The sequence below is a fragment of the Syngnathus typhle genome, linkage group LG15 (genome assembly GCF_033458585.1).
Source record: "Syngnathus typhle isolate RoL2023-S1 ecotype Sweden linkage group LG15, RoL_Styp_1.0, whole genome shotgun sequence".
Taxonomy (NCBI): Eukaryota; Metazoa; Chordata; class Actinopteri; order Syngnathiformes; family Syngnathidae; genus Syngnathus; species Syngnathus typhle.
Window position 1 is genome coordinate 792,915 of NC_083752.1, and position 18,088 is coordinate 811,002.

The window sequence follows — 18,088 nt, forward strand, 5'->3', positions numbered from 1 at the left end:
TTCAATGCCAATCAATTGCAGCTCTTTTGTGCTGTCATTGGAAGAGAGCCTAATTCCCGACAAACATCATGACGTGTGTGTGTGTGTGTGTGGGACCGAAAGGCCGGGTGATAGATACTGAGTCAAACTAGTTAAGAGAAAGCATTCAAACACGCAGCTGGGTGTGATGGAAAAATACAGGATTTACCCACGAGTACACAAAAGCAAGCGGAAAAACCATGACAATGAAAGAAAATAGTTGTATAGCCTCAAACATTAGCTTCCACTATTGAGTGAAAAATACAGTGCACGGAGATGAATGGAGCTGCTCGGATAGAATTTGTTCACTTGAATGAGGAATAGGCATTGGGTTGTTGTTTTTTTAAAGTATGCAGTGGCATTGTGTGAAAAGGCTTATCTGTTTCCAGGAGTACGTCAAAAGAACTATGAGAACATGATGACGGGGAACAGAACTGCGTACTCTACCTCGTTCTGTTAGATTGAAAGCATTGTGTAAATGTACCAAGGTCATTTTCCTCTGAAACATGATGAGCATTTATCACACGTTAATGACAGTAGGAGAGTACATTTCCATTTTGGGCTCATTTACTATCTATCCTTCAGTGCCTGAAGCAGAAGAAAAGGGAGACTCCCAAAACAGATTTAGCAAGACATTAAATAAGGAAATAGACTGAACCTATTATTACTACTCCATTCCACATTCCTCGTAGTGAGTCATTTAACCCCAAATGTTGTCAGCACTGCACAACACAACCATTGCGTAACACGACTGCCATCTACTGGCTACTTGGTATCGGTTGGTTTATCGAACATACAAACATGACATCAAATGTTTGAATTGATGAGAAAGGAGGGGAAATAGAGATCATCTATTTAGGACCAGTGGAGCAAGTATTAAACTGTCTGTCTGTTACTGAAACTTACCTCGTCTTTTCTGCGGCTAGCTAGCTAACTAGCTGCTTCCCGATGTTTTCAGGGAGGTATTTCAGACCGAAGACACAGATATCGGACACGTATTTTGTCGAGCAGAAACGACTGTGAACGTAATGTGCTGGATCGTCGATCTTGAAGTGAATGATCGGGAAAACAACAACAATGGCGACATTGTAACCATAGAGACAGACGCGTACACTTCTCATGTTGATCGCTAGAGGGAGCCACTCTTCATTAGTATTGTGCTAACTAGTCGGCTCAAGCACAATTCGATGACCTTTTGAGCGATTTGGACACAGATTTGTTTGAAAGAAACATCAGACATGCAGAAAAGATTTAAAATTTTACAATCGAGTTCCTGTGAGGTATTAAGGTACCATATGGCGTGGTGCAGACACGGCTTTAAAGACCTCATTCATAGAGACTCGTTCGGTTTACTTCATTGCTTTATTGAAGAGCAGTCCTTTATCATTTTGCTTTAGTTTCAAGTTTGTTGTGGTGGACACCTGGGCTATTATTTGGGAGAGAGAATACATTGGGTTGTTTGCATGTGGAAGAAAAAGAAAGGTCTTTTTCAGTCTGTAAGTAGCAGCAAATATAGCTATGGCAAACAGCTTACCTGGTCGCACCAAGAAGGGGGGGGGCTTTGCTTGTGCTTGCCTGTGACTCTAGTAGCTGGGTTCTAGCTGGAGGGTTAGCCTTGGGGTGAGCATCTAATGCGGTTTTACCGAAATAGTTTGGAATTTCCACCGGGCACCGGCAGTAGGCTGGCATCAAATGGATCGCACCACCACCACCAGCAAGAGGAGACAGATGCTAAAGACAAGTTGGCCGACTGGGACGTTCAAAAATACTCGTCTATTGGTTCACATTTGCATGAGACTGGAGCTTACAAAGACTTGGTTTTGATGCAACAAAAGGGGTTTACAAGTTTTAATGACCTCCAACCATAAGCACAATCTTTCGACTTGACAATCCAGTTGCAAACAATGAACGAAAGAAAACCCTAAACCCAAATTTTATTACTATCGCATGAATAAACCATGATGGAATGTTTAATCGACTTCCTCGATGGTTGGGCCAGAGGATCCGCCGCCACCAGGAGCAGCACCGCCAGCACCAGGGAATCCACCAGGCATACCTTCTGGCATACCACCTGGCATGCCTCCAGCACTTTGGTACAGCTTTGTGATGATAGGGTTGCACACCTTCTCCAATTCCTTCTGCTGATGTTCATATTCCTCTTTCTCAGCAGTCTAACCATAGAGGGGGGAGGAATAGAATAAAAAGGTGAACCAGAATGGCCAGGACTCGGACTTACTGAAGAATCCATCCAGGGTTTTTTTCTGCACATACCTGGTTCTTGTCAAGCCAGCTGATGACCTCATTGCATTTGTCCAAGATGTTTTTCTTGTCATCGTCGCTAATTTTTCCAGCAAGCTTTTCGTCTTCCACTGTTGACTTCATGTTGAAAGCGTAAGATTCCAGGCCATTCTTGGACGACACCTTGTCACGTTGGACGTCGTCCTCCTCTTTGTACTTCTCAGCTTCCCGAACCATGCGCTCAATGTCATCTTTGCTGAGACGTCCTAAAATGAGAAGAAAACATTCAAGCCAAGGCGCGCGCGCATACCTCCATTTGTCATGATCCAAGTCAATGACCAACCACATTACCCTTGTCATTGGTGATGGTGATCTTATTCTCCTTGCCGGTGCTCTTGTCAACCGCAGACACGTTCATGATGCCGTTTGCGTCGATATCAAACGTCACTTCAATCTGAGGAACTCCACGAGGTGCCGGAGGAATTCCGGTCAGCTCGAACTTGCCCAACAGGTTATTGTCCTTGGTCATAGCGCGCTCGCCTTCGTAGACCTGTTTGTTGGGAGGGCAGAAACCGCATTGAACATTCAAGCACAAGTGGAGAGGACTAACATCATTTCAATCCTGACCTGAATGAGTACGCCTGGCTGGTTATCAGAGTACGTGGTGAAGGTCTGAGTCTGCTTTGTTGGAATGGTAGTGTTACGCTTGATCAAGACAGTCATGACACCTCCCGCCGTTTCAATGCCCAGAGATAACGGAGTAACATCCAGGAGTAGCAGGTCCTGGACATTTTCAGACTTGTCACCTGACAGAATGGCAGCCTGGACAGCTGAGAAACCAAAGCAGCCATGTTACAAGAGGTGAGGAAAAATGCCATCCAAACACTTTTCCCTCATGTAGGGAGTACGGTTGGAATGGCCGCTGCAGTCCAATTGGTGGCCATTTGGTCTTGAACACTTACCAGCCCCATAGGCAACGGCTTCATCTGGGTTGATGCTTTTGTTCAGCTCTTTGCCATTGAAGAAGTCCTGCAGCAGTTTTTGGATCTTAGGGATGCGAGTGGAGCCGCCAACCAAGACAATGTCATGAATCAGCCCTTTGTCCATCTTGGCGTCACGCAGCGATTTCTCCACCGGGTCCAAGGTGCCACGGAAGAGGTCGGCATTGAGTTCCTCGAAGCGAGCTCTGGTGATGGAGGTGTAGAAATCCACTCCCTCGTACAGAGAGTCAATTTCAATGCTGGCCTGCGTGCTGGAAGACAAGGTGCGCTTTGCCCTCTCGCATGCTGTACGCAGACGGCGGACGGCTCGCTTGTTGTCGCTAATGTCCTTCTTGTATTTGCGCTTGAACTCGGCAATAAAGTGGTTGACCATGCGGTTGTCGAAATCTTCCCCGCCCAGATGGGTGTCGCCGGCAGTGGACTTGACCTCAAAGATTCCATCTTCAATGGTCAAAATGGACACGTCAAAGGTGCCACCGCCCAAATCAAAAATGAGCACGTTCCTCTCTGCCCCAACCTGAAACGGTCAGATTTCCCAGTTCAATTTGTTAGGTCGCCATATCAGAAGCATTCCAAGCGGCCAAACTTTGAACTCACTTTTTTGTCCAAGCCGTAGGCTATAGCGGCTGCAGTCGGTTCGTTGATGATACGCAAAACGTTGAGACCGGAGATTGTTCCTGCGTCCTTCGTGGCCTGCCGCTGGGAATCGTTGAAGTAGGCGGGCACGGTAATGACGGCATTGTTGACTGTCTGTAAACAAAGTTTGTTCATTTACTAAACGCTTTTCTCATTGTGCACTCACTCACCAATCATTCATTGGAACCTTACTTTGCCAAGATAAGCTTCGGCAATTTCCTTCATCTTTGTCAGCACCATTGAGGAGACCTCCTCAGGGTAGAACGACTTGGTCTCACCCTTGTAGTCAACTTGAACCTTAGGGCGGGTGTTGTCATCAACTACAATAAATGGCCAGTGTTTCATATCCGATTGTACAACGGCATCATCAAACCTCCGCCCGATTAATCGCTTGGCATCTGTAGAGATAAAAGGCAAAACAGGAAAATCAAGGTGATTTCATTAGAGTAAGTCATTACGTAGCCATAGTGATTTATCGCGCATGTACTTACCAAAGACCGTGTTGGTAGGGTTCATTGCAACCTGGTTCTTGGCTGCATCCCCTATGAGCCTCTCAGTGTCTGTGAAGGCCACATAGCTGGGTGTGGTCCTGTTGCCTTGGTCATTGGCAATGATTTCAACCTTTCCATGCTGGAATACACCAACACAGGAGTAGGTGGTCCCTAGATCAATGCCAACAGCTGGTCCTTTAGACATGCTTGCAGTTTCTCTGGAGGAGGGGGGGTGGGGGCACAAAGAAAATGATTCAAAGTAGTTCTACAATCATTTACAAAAAGTTACACGTTCTGTTTAATGTTTATTTGTCCATCCCGTAGAAATGATCACAGCCATAAAAATCGTGTTCCCCTGCACACCTCGTGATCTACATGGTTGGGCAATCCTGCGCCACCCACTGCTTGGATGGAACAGCAAGTGCTGCATTGCACTGGCATTTCCCTGGATGTCCACTTGGTGGCACTTTACATAATGACAATATTCATTCATTGTCTTCTATGAAACATGACTCAAGAATGAACAAACACGCCATGCATTATCTCTGGACAGGGCATTTTTTATTTTGTCAGATAATTAGCAATAGCAGAATCCGTTCAAAATGAAGAACGCTTTAAACGGCGCTTACGTGCTGAATGTATCGATTTAGATTGGAAAATTTCCTCATCGAGGGTGTTGACAACATTCGGGGAATGCTGACCGGCCGGCTTCCTTCCCCTTTGAAAAGAATTAACACCCGACTCGCCGCCATTTTGACTGGTTCGTGGCGGGCGGTGAAATGAAAAAATGCTAACTTAGTTGGGAATTCAGTCAAACCGCGGTATGTCGAGTGCCGCTCACCGTTGAGTGACTTGAAGTCAAAATGTGATTTAATCATAATTTGAAGATCATAAAATGGCGACTATGACGCCAGCTCGTATTCTACAAACGGACGTTAACGTTTCATTCGAATTTCAGAAAAAGCAGATGTGGCATCTTCAAGGAAATTAAATGAGTCGAGCTTTCCTTTTGATGTGGCTTATGACTTCGTATCTTGTCAAGAAGCAGAACGCAAGTGAACCGTTAGCTTGCGAGTAAACCGTTAGCTTTGAGAACCTTCGAGAATGTCTCTGATCCTCTCCGCCCTCACCCACGGAATAATCTCTGCGCGCTCCCGTAAATACGATTTGTTTGAACGCTGCGGGGAAACGGAACGCTTAAAGATGATGGGAGAAACATCAGGGTCATTTAAATATGTCCGAACACGGGTTCATTCCAAACAATGAAGTGATAGAAATCATGCAAAACTGTCAATCATGAATCCAGCGTACGATTGTGTCAAAGCATCAAATAAAGCAATACTTGCGTGACTAACCAAAGCAGTGGGTGATTGAATTTTGAAAGAAGAAGTCGTAGGGAAGGAAGGTCTTGGCTGGCGGTGCCTTATCCTTGGCTGGTGGGGAAGCAGTAAAAGGAAGCGCTTGGGCTCTGGCCGTTCTTTATTTCGGAGCAAGCACCCAATCACACGCGACGTTTTCCATGCGTACGCAATGTACAGCCAATGGCCAACCTTGTGACGCGCCAACGTGAGTGACCGTTTCCCGTGTGACGTAAGTGTTACGCAAAATGGCGTGCCAACCGCATGGCTTTGAAGAACGCTCATCAATTTCGAGAACATTCTATGCTATTCTAGAAGATGCTAATGGGACAAAAACAGAGTCAAAAACAGAGTCAACCAGTTAGGATTTCACCTTCTTGACAAATCATCAGAAATTTAGACTTATAACGAGCTCAACTAGCTTTTATCGGGGTTTTTTAGCTTAGCAGTTGAGTTTGAGCGCATCACTTGTCGGTACCAGTAATCACCGATCTTAAGACGCAAGTCCCGTTCTGAGATACCGTTTGTACATATGTATTCAACTGAAAAAATACTTTTTTTTTATATATACCATATGTATTCACCTGAAAGAAAAATGATTTTACTTTTTTTTTTTTTTTTTTTTTTTTTACCATTTGACCAACAAAATGAGCCTTCTAAGAAACCAGTTCCACGAATATTTGCAAGTCAGTTGTCGGAAACAACGACCCTGTTTTATTCAATTTGATCTAGAATTCTGACAGACTCACAAGCCAGACAAGGGACGAGAGTACGTTACTTACAAAGAAAAGTAGAGAGGATTAATGCAAATGTGTGTTCTATATCGCGAGACATGCTTGAGAACTATTGCAGATAAATCTGGACATAAATACAGTAAACAACAGACCAGATTCAAATGACAAACGCTTGTGAGCAAATGAGTAGTAGCACTTTTAGCAGTTCCTCTTGGTGCGGACGAGAAGGTTTCTCTGCAAATTGACTTCGAGATTCCCAACAGATTTGCTGCCAGGTGGGTCCGTGAGAAGAGTCAGTTTGTTAAACACTCCACGCCCAAAGTAGTCAGCCACAACAGAGAATCCATCATGAGAGCCCTGTAACTGAAAAGAACAAAGACGGTCTTCTATTTCCCCCAGAACAACGACACAAAGGAGCGTGTTACTACTACTACTACTACTACCTGTCTATTGAAGCGGTCATGCAGGTCACGCTTCTGGTCCTGGGTCCGTAGCATGTCCATGACTTTTCGGTTTTCCGGCGCACACGTTGGGCACTCGGCCTCGTTGTCAGCATAACTTTCAAAGCAGTGTTGGTGAAAGGAGTGGCTGCACAGGAAATGAACTGATGGCAGCTCCAGGGGACTGTTGCACATGTTACATTTGGTCTTCTGGAATATCTTGGCACTGTGGGGATTCAATTGGGAGTTTTTCTGGTTGTCATGCGCAAATAGGAAACGCATCTATCTACCTCGTCTGGAGCTCCTGGATCTCAGAGCGTAGATGGGAAGTTTCTTCCTGATATTGGCCGATTTTGCGTTCGTCGTCCTCAATCTGCTGGCTTTCCCTCTGCAACTTGTTGATGAGGTAGTCTTTGATAACCGATAGGGTTGCTGTCGAGTTGTGTGCCAGCGTTTGCACGACTACAAACACACAGACGTAAAGCTCCAGCACTCCCCGCGCACATTCCAAGTCTAAATGAATGTTGGAAAATACCGAGTAAAGGTGGCATCAGATTATTCTGGTCAATGTGACTCAGGACCTCGCTGATGTAAGCCTTGCAGTCTTCTTCCTTTCTGGCAAAGTAACCCAAGGCTTGTTCCCACAGGCAACCTTCTTGGTCCCCATAACATTTACAAGCTTCAACCACTTTATCATAAACCTCATTCTGCATGTGATAGTGCATAATCTGTTGGTACCTGCAAGGGGGAGGAAAGCAAATGTCATGTCGAGATAATTGCAATAAATGATGAGCCTGTGGCCAAGTGAAGTGGGAGTGGTTGGATTTGGGTTGTGCCTAAATCCTGTAACTTGTTTTGATCTCAGGAATGAATTTTCAGTCACATTTGTTTGGACAACATGGATGCAGTGTGCAAGCAGACTTGAACTTACAGTTTGCCCTTCTCATACAAGTAAAGGACCCCTTCTTTAAAATTGTGCATTTGACAGAGGACCAGGGCTTTATCGAACACAGTATTGTCACTCCTGAGTAGTGACAAGGCTTCACCCTGCAGGATCTTTTTTCTCTGCAAGGAATAAAAACAAGATGATTCAAATTGCTTTGCAACACGTATATGGCTAACTGGTTCATCATTTGATTGCGTCGCTCTGACCTCAGGGTCCTGTTCATGTGCCCAGTCTTGCAGTCGGAGCTCAAGCAATGTGTCGTAAACACCTTGAGAAGAATTGGGATCCACCTCAATCATATGCTCGAGGTAGGCTTTGAGCTCCCGTGGGTTGTTAGCAAAAATGGGAATGAACTCCTCAGAGTTTGCCTGAAAGACAAATGCAGAATTGTGAGCGCATCTCTTCATGAAAGGGGGCCAGATAACGACAAAGGATAACAATTCATTTGTACCCTTAAGGATCTCTCGTAAAGAAAATAGACACTGGCCCCACCCACCTTGCAGAACAGGTTCCTCTCCAAGTGGCTGTCAATTTCAGCAGAGTCCCCACTCGGGTGGTAGTTGGTGCATAAGCCTTTCAGAAGCAGCGTCGTACCTTCAGGAATATGATGCATTAATGTCTTGCCATAACGCTTCATGTTGCTTTCGGCTTGTTCAAACGATAGCCGCCCAATGTAGCGCAAGCCTTCGTCGTAGTTCTGGGTTGGGGAAGAAGAAAGCAAACGATATCAGTAGCTGAGCGAGAGAGAGATTTTGTTTGGATATGATGGAGTCACAATTGCTTGCATGTTATTCAGGATTTTTACCTTGAGATCTTCCAGTTGAATCTTTAAATACCACTCGTGGTGCATGTGCTTCTCCGCCAAGAAAACAGCATGGCTGTGGTAGCCGGCCTGTCGGAGAACCTTAATGGCAATCTCGACGTCAAAGTGCACCTCACTTTCACTGCTCTATTGACAGTACACATGGGAATAGAAAGAGTATCAACATTGGAGTCCACGTTTGTTCTCTGTAATGGAACCGTAAATCAATATCATTGCTTTTTCTTTCTTTTTTTTATTCCTAGTCACCTTAATAAACTCTTCCAGCTTCAAACTGTCCTTCAGCTTTGTGTAACAGTTGAGCAGCAGCGTGGTATGGTCTGCGTTGGCCAGAGACTGCCTGTGCAATGCTTGGAGATAAGCCGTCAAGTTATGGATCCTCTGGGCATCCAGGAATTTACGAATAACGTAAGACGGCTCCAGTTTGCCAATTGTGCTGTGGGAAACGGAGACAAATGTGGAAAAAAAAAAAAAAACTTTTGGGAAAAGCACGTTCCGTGTAATCTTACCGGATGTACTGCTGAATGGCACCATCGTGATCTCCCTTAAGGTACAGGTGATCCCCGTACTGTCTGAAGATCTCGGACAATCCGTCGCTGTCCAAATGCTGGCTTTTAGCTAGGTTTATGGCCATCACAAATAAATTCTTCTTAAACAGCATCTATAAGCAAAATAAAATAAACAAGATCATAAATAATTCTAAGAATAAATAGTAGGTTGATAATAATCAAGTACCCTAAGGTGTCTACACTTACTTCCAGCTTGGTCTGTGTGTCCTTTTCCTGGAGAATGTGCATTTGACCATCTCTGGTGAGGACGTAGAAGGAGCCCCACTCAGCCACCACATCAATGACGTCTTCAAAGACGGCACTGTAGGCAATGAACTTGTTGTCCAAGTCGTAGATAGTCAGAAGTTGTTTATCGGACGGAGAACTGCCAAACCTTGTCCTGTGTCGGCATCAAAACGCAGACATTTTTGACTTCATGGGAATCGTCCGAATGGAACGCAACCATTCAGCTAGGATCACTTTTGGTGCTTACTTTGTATTCCTAATAAGTAAGAAAAGATATCCCCGATGCCAGCGGGCCAAAAGCTTGGTTCCATCAAAAGCAAAGCAGGGACCTCGCTCGTCGGGTTGGTACAGATACACACATTCGTCACCAGCCACAATGAATTGAGAATCCTGAGAAGGATCTGTGAGGGATGAGCAGTGAAGAGCACACCCATGGGTATCCAGCTCCACTTTTGGATACTCTTTCACTGTCAGCGTGTAGCACTAGAGAGAGAGCTTACAATCAGTCACATTATCATTGCCATTGAGAGCATTTTAAAGTCGATTAACAATAGCACAACCAGATATTCTAGTTGTTCTCAGACTTACGTGGACTTTCTCAAGAGTGGCAACATACAAATGTGTGACTTTAGCGACTTGACGGAAGGCAAGGCCCGTGACTGGGATAGTCCCCTCGTGCAGAGTCAAGGTTTTACTATGCCGATCTCGAGTGATGTCACCTTTGGTCAGAACCACACTGCCATCTGTGAAGCCTAGCAAGAGACACGTGATGTTCTTTTAGCCTGTGTCAAGGAAGGTCATGTAGTGAAACCTTTCTTAGTCCCATACCAATGGCCATATAGTTGAGGTTCTCATGTACACTGAGGCAAGAAACTTCGGTTGGTTTGTTGCCTGGAATTGCAGGGAAAATTCTTGTACACAGGGGACTTCCACTGTCTTTTTTGTCTAAGTTCCAGACCTTTACCTGAGGAAGAAAAAAAAATGGATTCAGCGGTTTGTCCATCACTGGCTCGACTATTCCGAGCTTTAATAAAGCACCGGGGGACTTACGAGAGGGTTTATTCCATGTTCGTCCTGTCCCACTGTTACAAGAATACTGTGTTGTTTCAGTTGGTAGATATGTGTTACTCGTAATTTATAAGCCTGAAAGGTTGTCAGCTGCAAGAGTCGTGTCAAAAGCCAGATGTTACCATCCATATGTAATGTGGCTAAGGAAACAAATGCAAACAATACAACAAAATGCAAATAAATGCAGCTCATTTCGGAACTTCCGCGGAACGTTTGGAGAGGTGACACACCCAAATATGTCAAAAACTTTTGTCAGATGTGGTCATGGATAAATTGTCACAATATAGGACATACCTGCATGACAAATTACACGATTAAACTGCATTTAGCATAACAGAACATAGCTGAGCAGGCTAACTAGTGAAGGATATCTCCGAGAACAATGTGACCACGTCCAGAGTCACAGGCCGATATGCCATTTGGAAGAAGAAAGAATTTCCCATTATCCTGAGGATCCTTAACTGTATCTTTGTCAAAAAAGACAAACTTTCTCCACTGTAAGAACGCGGCCATCGTAGGCTAACGGACGCTAAACACAGCAGGGAATCACGTGACAGCTCGGTCACGTGAGTAAACCGGAAGTTTGGCTTGAATTACTTTTTTTTTATTCAAACACAAAAAACAAGTATAAGAGCATACCATAGTCTTCCAGTTGCACAGATCAATACAAGTAAACGGACAAAAATAAAACATTCAAACAAATAAATGATATATATATATTTTTTTAAATGGGGCGGCATCTGCATTACGCAGGAAAAGGAAGCCGCGTGTGATCAATTTGTACACCGAGCTTTCCGTTTTGAACTTTTGTTCATTTCCAGAGCGTTTTACAATGCAACACATTCACCCATTCATACACCAATGTGAGGCTGCTGCCATGCAAGGCGCTGCCAGCCAGCCAGGTCCACACTTGGGCTTCAAGGACAATTCGACACCAGGGTTGAAGATCGACCCCACAAACTTCGAGTTGAGAAAGGAACACTCCATCCACATTGTCTGCCTATAATATCATATGTAGACATTAAAGTCAAAGTCTGATAAAGCTGGTGAGCTGCACATGGGAGAGAACGTGCACGTGTTTCTCCTGCATTCTGCGGTATTGTCACATTTTAAAAAGCAAATTTTAAAAAAAGTTCATCAACCATCTCCATGTTATTTGTCAAAAGGCCTGTATTTTTCTTCTCTCTCTCTCTCGCTCAAGACTAATTGTTAGAATTGTTTTGCAATACACATTTTATTAAACAAATCAATGAGAAGGAATGCTGACGCTGCATTTATTCTTTTATTTGTATTTTTTTCTAATAATCATCCAAGTGGAAAAACCCCTCAATAGAACGGCCCTTTTCATTCAAATTAACTGGAGATAACAGCGTGCTATTTGAAATAGCACACCAATAACTTATTTCTGTCAGTGGGCACTCACATAAGCAGTGGTGCAGGTACCCAGACATACTATACAGAACATCATCGCTGACGTCAGATGAATGTGGAGGGGAAGTACTTGAACATTTGAGTCACATCATTGAAACAACTCCATATTCCTTTCCTCCTAATACGCTACGTTGATATGATCCAGTCTGATTGATACGGAATTTCTAGATTTCCTCTTGCAGCTTCTAAGGGCACAGACGTGTGTATGGTACACGTTGGCTGTCCAATCAGCGTCAGCATACAACAACAATACGGATAAAAATACAGTGCAGAGAAGGCGGCGGGACAACTTAAACACGTGGGGGGGGGAGAAAAAAACAAAAACGTGAAATTCCTTTACCGTGTGAAATGTACGCTGCTAAGAGACCAACATATGAAAAGGAGAACGAAGGCCTGCTCAAGTCTTTAACAACAAATGGACATCGGATCAAAAATGAAAACATTTACATCATCAATAAATATTGTTGATTCTTTTCCCAGTTCCAGTTGTTATAATTCGTCATCTATGTGGTTCTCAGATTTGGCTTTCTCAGTTCCTAAAAACAAGGACGACGCGAGAGGAAAAAAAGATCAAACATGTTTGTGACAATATGAAGTCAGTTCAGTTAATCATCAGAACGTTGTACTGCAAACCAACCTGTTTCTTCTTCTTCTGTGAGCTGTGATTTGCTATCGGATTCTATCTGAGCCGTGCTTTCCTCTGTGGACGTGGCATCAACGGGCAGCTTCTCTTCTAAGCTTTCTACATTTGAAAATGTCAAGTTAGCAGTTCAGTTGTGGAATAGAGGAAAGAAACTCCTACTCATCAGAGCGTGTGCATGTGCCACCCACCACTGGTTTTGTCAGAGTTCTCCTCCACTTTCTGTTCGGCCGTGGTATTGGACGTGCTGGTTTTATCAGAGCTGGTGCTATTCTTGGCCTTGTCTTTAGACTTGGGTTTGGCAAACTTTGCCTTGTTGAGCAGATAGTTGACTTCTCGGTCCAGCAGGTAAATCTTTGTTTCAATGTCTTTGGCGAGCATGATCGGACGCTCTTTCGGAGAACGCTTCTCCTGCTCGGCCGTAGTCTCGTTCCTCCACGTCTGGACAGACCAAAAGGGTTTTTTGATGCATTACTTTATAAATCCATTTTTCAGAGGTCTAGTCCAACATTTCTTGGTTGCACCCATAATTTGGACCACATCACATTAAACTTCACTTACCATCGTCTCATTGATGACCTTTTCCAACACAGTCAGTTCAACTTGGGAAAAAATTTGATCATCCTCTGGAATGAGCTTTGCACTCCTTTGAAGGAATTGGGACACGTCAGAACAATATAAAAGTAGCATCTGTCTCAGCCTTTCGTGTTGATGCTCACCGCAAAAAGATGCTGGAGGTATTGAGCATACTGTCGAGGGCGGCGAGGCGATCGGGCCACTTGCGTCGCTCTTCCACCCTAAAAAACATGTCCTTGCACAAATGCTTGAGCTGAGAAAACCTTTCCTTTAGCTGGCTGGTGGCGGCAGAGTAGCCCTCATCATCCATCCACGCAGATGCTTCGCTTAGCTTTGAGGAAATCTGCTCCTTCTCCTCATCTGACACCACCAGCTGGTAATCCTCCTGGTATAATTTGTCCTGTAAACATCAAGCACATATCATGTGGAGCTGTGGGGTTGTTGTTGTTTTTTCTTTTTTCTGACCACTATCTAGTGATGAAAGAAAGAATGCTTGGATCTCACCTGAGTTTCAAAGATAAATGCTTCCAGTGTGTTGAGCATCTTTTCCCTTTCCTGTTTGGCCAGGTCTCGATCTGTCAAATCTTGCAGCCTGGGGGGAGGAAGAAGAAAAAAAAAAAGCAGAGTTCAGAGAAAAGTGAGCCGGTTGGGGTAAGGGGGAGTGATTTCTTACTTATTTATTGACGCTTTGAGGTCATTATCAGTGGGATCCATCACATCATTGATGACTAGCTCAATCTTGATGTCTTCCGAGATCTTTGCCTTTTTCAGAGGTTTAGCTACGTTTTCATCGTCGGATTTCTTTTCAGCGTCCTTTTCCTCCTACAGAGTAGATGTTGACTCTTATTGTTACTGGGATGGGAAATTTCAATCGTCATACTTTACCTTGTTGTCATTCAAAGGGCCTGCATCTTGGGCCTTCTCCTGGTTGTTCTCCTCCGTAGCACTCTTCTCTGATTCCTCCTTGGTACTCTCTCCCATTTGGGTATCCTCGGCCTTATTTTGATTCTCGCCAGCTTTGCCAGAGTCATCCTTATCATCCTGAATACACAAATTATATATATATAGATTTTTTTTTTTTTTTTTTTAAGTACAGTGTAAAGTATTCAGACCCCCGTAATTTTTCTTTTTTTTTCCTCCACCCTTTGTAACATTAGAGCCATTTGCCAAAATAATGTTACCTGAACAGGTGCAGTCACATTTGGAGCAAGCTCTGGGGATCCTCCTCCAAACAATGTGGATATTGTGTTTCCTAGTTCTGTAAGATAAAAAAAAGAAAGTGAATGCATTTTCGGTTGTGGTGAGGTCATTATCAAGGTCGCAAAAAGCAGTATCAAATACGCAACATCATGGAATCAGAGTCAAGGTTGGGGCGATGATGGGTTCCAAAAAGAATTGTTTGTGACAGCCCCACAGTACTTCCCAGATAAACTGTATGTAGACAATGTGCCCCAAAGCAAACTTAACAAAAAAACAACATACTGGTTAATGTGGATTCTTCCTCCTTCTCCTCCACAACGGTTTCAAAAACAGCTTCCACCTGTAAAAAAATAAAAATAACCAGGTGCCATCAGGCGTGTTGGGCGGGCCACGCATCCAGGCCGGCCGGATAAACACTTACTCGATCCAATAGGAGAAGTCCACTTTCATCCATGTTGAAATGGGCCTTAATCCCTTTGGACTCTGCCTGCGTGTGCTTCTGAAAGCTGCTGCCCACTCCGGACAACTTGACTGTTGTCAGATTGAGAGAGCCAAACACACTGCAGGCCAGAAAATAGACACAGCATTAGCATGACTAGCAGTGATGAGCATTTGACACTTTGTATATACATGAGGTCTACCTAAGGTCTTCCTGTGACAGGAAGCCGACATCCCCGTAGTTGATGTTGAAAGCAAAGTCGTCAGTGTAGCGGTTGAATGTGATGACCTTTCGCTGGGGATAGGGGGCCATCCTCTGAAAGAGGATACGTTTGCTGTGTTTCAAGCTTTGGGCACCTTCCTCCTCAGCCTCGCGAGTGAAATCCACCTAGAAATGGAATGACAAGTGCGTAGAATCAGAGGGATGTTCTACTCCAACAAAAGAAAAGCAAAGTGTACATTCTCAGTCAATAAAGCAACGAACAGAAGGATTTATTATTCCAAAGCGAAGCGACCTGAATGGGGAAGACAGCTGCGTCTCGAACCAGGAACGGCGTGACTTTGAAGGCCTTACTGAGAGCAGCAGCCTGATACACGGCTCCCATAGCGGCCGCCTCGTCCGCATTGATGCTTTTTCCCAATTCCTCTCTAAATTCCAGGAGATACAACGATGAAGCCCTTAGCATATTGGAAGCGGACTTCAAGTTTCCACTTACTTGCCTACTGCTTTGAGCAGCACTTCCTGAACCTTTGGGACACGGGTGGAGCCACCAACTAAAATCACCTGTTCAATTTCATCCTATTGCAACAAACAACTAGATAGTGAGTGAAGGACGCACAACCATTTCTGAAATACAGTGCGAGCAAATAGTGAATACAGACCAGATTCATTTCTGCAGCAGTGAGGGCATCTTGCACTGGCTGAGGCACTCTTTCAAATAGATCAACACAGAGCTCTTCAAACTCTGCTCTGGTGACCTTGGCCTTGAAGTCAATCTCATCGATTAAGCCTTCCACCTGCAAGGGACAGTGCACGAAATGGTCCAGATCAGACATTTCCCAAAACCGGAGCCGGCTTGCCACTTATGGGGGAGGAAGATGGCTTCACCTGGGCCATGAATTCCATATTTGCACTGAGCACTGTCTTTAGCCTCTGGGCCTCCTTTAGTAGCTTGGCCATGGCACGGTGATTGTCTCTCACATCTTTGGTGGTCTTTTTCTGCTGGTTGAAGAGTTGAGCCAAATGATCCCGCAGGCGCAAATCCATCTCAAAGCCACCCAGTCCACGGTCAAAGCTGGAGAATCGATCCCAAGTCAAAAGCCACATCAGGGCGCCGCCGTCCGTTGACCTCGAAAAGTAGACTTTTGACCCACTCACCCGACACCTCGAATCTGCAACTGTGGCTGGCTGCCAGATTCCTTTGTTTTCACCGTCTGGTATGTGACAATGGTGGCGCTTGTGCTGCCTGAGCCCATATCAAAAAACATTACATTCTGAAAGGAAGCAACGCAGCAACAGACGTTTGGTCAATGGCTACTTCCATCTCAAAAGAACGCTTGATCACATACAGTTAATCATTTGACGTCTGAAATGTACCTTTCCTGTACTGTCAATATCTTTCCTTCTAAAGACCCCATAATTCAAGGCCACGGCCGTGTTGTCGTTGATGAGTTGAAGGACCTTGAGCCCTGCCACGTGTGCAGCCTGCAGGACAGACCTTCGCTCTGCCTGATTAAAAAAGGCTGGAACGGTGATGACTGCATCTTTGATTGGCTGCTCTGTGATTTGTAGAAAGACAAATGAAGATCAACGACCGTTGTGAAATTTGCTGAAGAAGAAACTGACCTGCAAACTCCTGAGCCAGTCCACGAGTATAGTTGAGCATCATCCCAAGAAGCTCTTCTGCTGTGTACTGCACTTTCCTGAGACATACGATTTTTTTTGGGGTGTTCATCATTACCGGACAACAATTGTCACACAGGTTGAATGAAGGTCGTCAGCATTTGCCATTCCGAGGCCGGCAGACTTACTCGGAATCTTTGAAATAAACCGTCTCTCGAACGGGGTCAACCTGCAGTTGGTGCTCAGGAAAGCGTTTGTGGTAAAGCGCTATCTGTGGGTTGTTGTGCTTTTTACCCAGGAGACTTTGCAGGTGTCGATAGACGCTTTTGGGATTCTTCACAGACTGAAAATGGAACAAGCCTATTGAGGAATTCAACAAGCATATTGCATATGCTAGGCTTTTCCAAGACGGTGGGTGTAGCCCTTACCACTCCTAAAGCACTGTCACCGAAAAGGCGTTCATTTTCCTTGAGACATACAGCCGCTGGCGTTTTCCTCCTTGACTCTCTACAAATAAAACGAAATGCCATATTCATATATTAGTGATGTGAAGCAGAAACGCATGCTTGTTGCTACCCACTTGTTGAGAACAATCTCCATTGGCACACCGGGTTTAACGATTGCCATCTTCATCCATTCGCTCCCTACATCGATTGACATGACAGCCACAGCCTCTGCAAAGGAATACCACAAATCAATTCAGAGTTTCACGACTTGTTTGCACTTTGCAGTAAGGAAGGAAGACGAGAGCAACAAAATGTGCAGCTCATACCTGTGTGAGAAGGCAACATTGCAAGGACAAGGCAGGAGAAGGCAGCCAAAGGAAACTTTCTCCAAACCATGATGAGCTGAAATGATCAAATATGAAATCATCAATCTTTGTCATTGGACTAAATCAAAAGACCTCATCGATCGAAGACGTGAATGTGATGCATTGTAAAGCGCTATGGAAAGCACAAGTCGCCACAATTCTAAATGAAAAGCGTTATGGACGTGGAGTCCGTTTACTCCATGACACGTTAACGTTTCCATTCAGTGGCGTACAAAACAGCCATACCAGGAAAGCATTTCTATTCTGCAAGAAAGCCCTGCATTAAAGTCGTACGTACGATATGAAATGGAACAACATTGTTAGCTAGCAGGACAGCATGGGCACAACTAACATTGATGTGAATGGACCTTTCTTCAGACTACAACTGCAGACACAACGAACAACCATTACGTACCCTCTTTCGTCTTTCTTCTGATATTAAAGGGCCACTTTGGAGGCAATTTAGATGTTCTGGCTTTTAACAGTGAGCAGTTTTAGCCCAGCTTATCACCGGCTTGACTCGATCAGTTGGGCCCAGAACGCGGCGTCACCTCATTGGACCCACCGAAGGACCACAAAAGTCAAGCTCAAATAGTGCATACTAT

The 18,088-nt window shown here is 44.6% G+C and overlaps 3 protein-coding genes across 3 annotated transcripts; all 3 read right to left on the reverse strand.

The window, feature by feature from the left end:
- Positions 1 to 1,852: 1,852 nt before the first annotated feature.
- Positions 1,853 to 5,903, reverse strand: hspa8 (heat shock protein 8). The gene is made up of 9 exons (XM_061299337.1): positions 5,740 to 5,903; positions 4,385 to 4,602; positions 4,086 to 4,291; positions 3,855 to 4,007; positions 3,219 to 3,774; positions 2,884 to 3,086; positions 2,608 to 2,806; positions 2,290 to 2,522; positions 1,853 to 2,189 (listed from the first exon to the last, which is right to left on the reverse strand). The coding sequence occupies exons 2-9, from the start codon at positions 4,587 to 4,589 to the stop codon at positions 1,989 to 1,991; spliced, it is 1,956 nt and encodes a 651-aa protein (XP_061155321.1). The 5' UTR covers positions 4,590 to 4,602; positions 5,740 to 5,903; the 3' UTR covers positions 1,853 to 1,988.
- A 514-nt stretch (positions 5,904 to 6,417) lies between these two features.
- vps11 (VPS11 core subunit of CORVET and HOPS complexes) lies at positions 6,418 to 11,106 on the reverse strand. Its single transcript, XM_061299997.1, has 16 exons — positions 10,912 to 11,106; positions 10,527 to 10,671; positions 10,305 to 10,440; positions 10,065 to 10,228; positions 9,724 to 9,959; positions 9,438 to 9,630; positions 9,192 to 9,343; positions 8,932 to 9,118; positions 8,668 to 8,811; positions 8,359 to 8,559; positions 8,069 to 8,230; positions 7,848 to 7,981; positions 7,452 to 7,654; positions 7,207 to 7,378; positions 6,920 to 7,142; positions 6,418 to 6,839 (listed from the first exon to the last, which is right to left on the reverse strand). The coding sequence occupies exons 1-16, from the start codon at positions 11,055 to 11,057 to the stop codon at positions 6,675 to 6,677; spliced, it is 2,763 nt and encodes a 920-aa protein (XP_061155981.1). The 5' UTR covers positions 11,058 to 11,106; the 3' UTR covers positions 6,418 to 6,674.
- Positions 11,107 to 11,807: 701 nt separating this feature from the next.
- On the reverse strand, positions 11,808 to 18,058 carry hyou1 (hypoxia up-regulated 1). The gene is made up of 24 exons (XM_061299800.1): positions 17,899 to 18,058; positions 17,445 to 17,520; positions 17,253 to 17,346; positions 17,101 to 17,179; positions 16,861 to 17,015; positions 16,676 to 16,752; positions 16,427 to 16,608; positions 16,208 to 16,323; positions 15,938 to 16,124; positions 15,712 to 15,846; positions 15,546 to 15,628; positions 15,345 to 15,477; positions 15,033 to 15,217; positions 14,813 to 14,951; positions 14,674 to 14,731; positions 14,373 to 14,449; positions 14,077 to 14,232; positions 13,865 to 14,013; positions 13,696 to 13,783; positions 13,335 to 13,591; positions 13,177 to 13,261; positions 12,807 to 13,056; positions 12,613 to 12,717; positions 11,808 to 12,511 (listed from the first exon to the last, which is right to left on the reverse strand). The coding sequence occupies exons 2-24, from the start codon at positions 17,512 to 17,514 to the stop codon at positions 12,465 to 12,467; spliced, it is 2,907 nt and encodes a 968-aa protein (XP_061155784.1). The 5' UTR covers positions 17,515 to 17,520; positions 17,899 to 18,058; the 3' UTR covers positions 11,808 to 12,464.
- Positions 18,059 to 18,088: the final 30 nt, after the last annotated feature.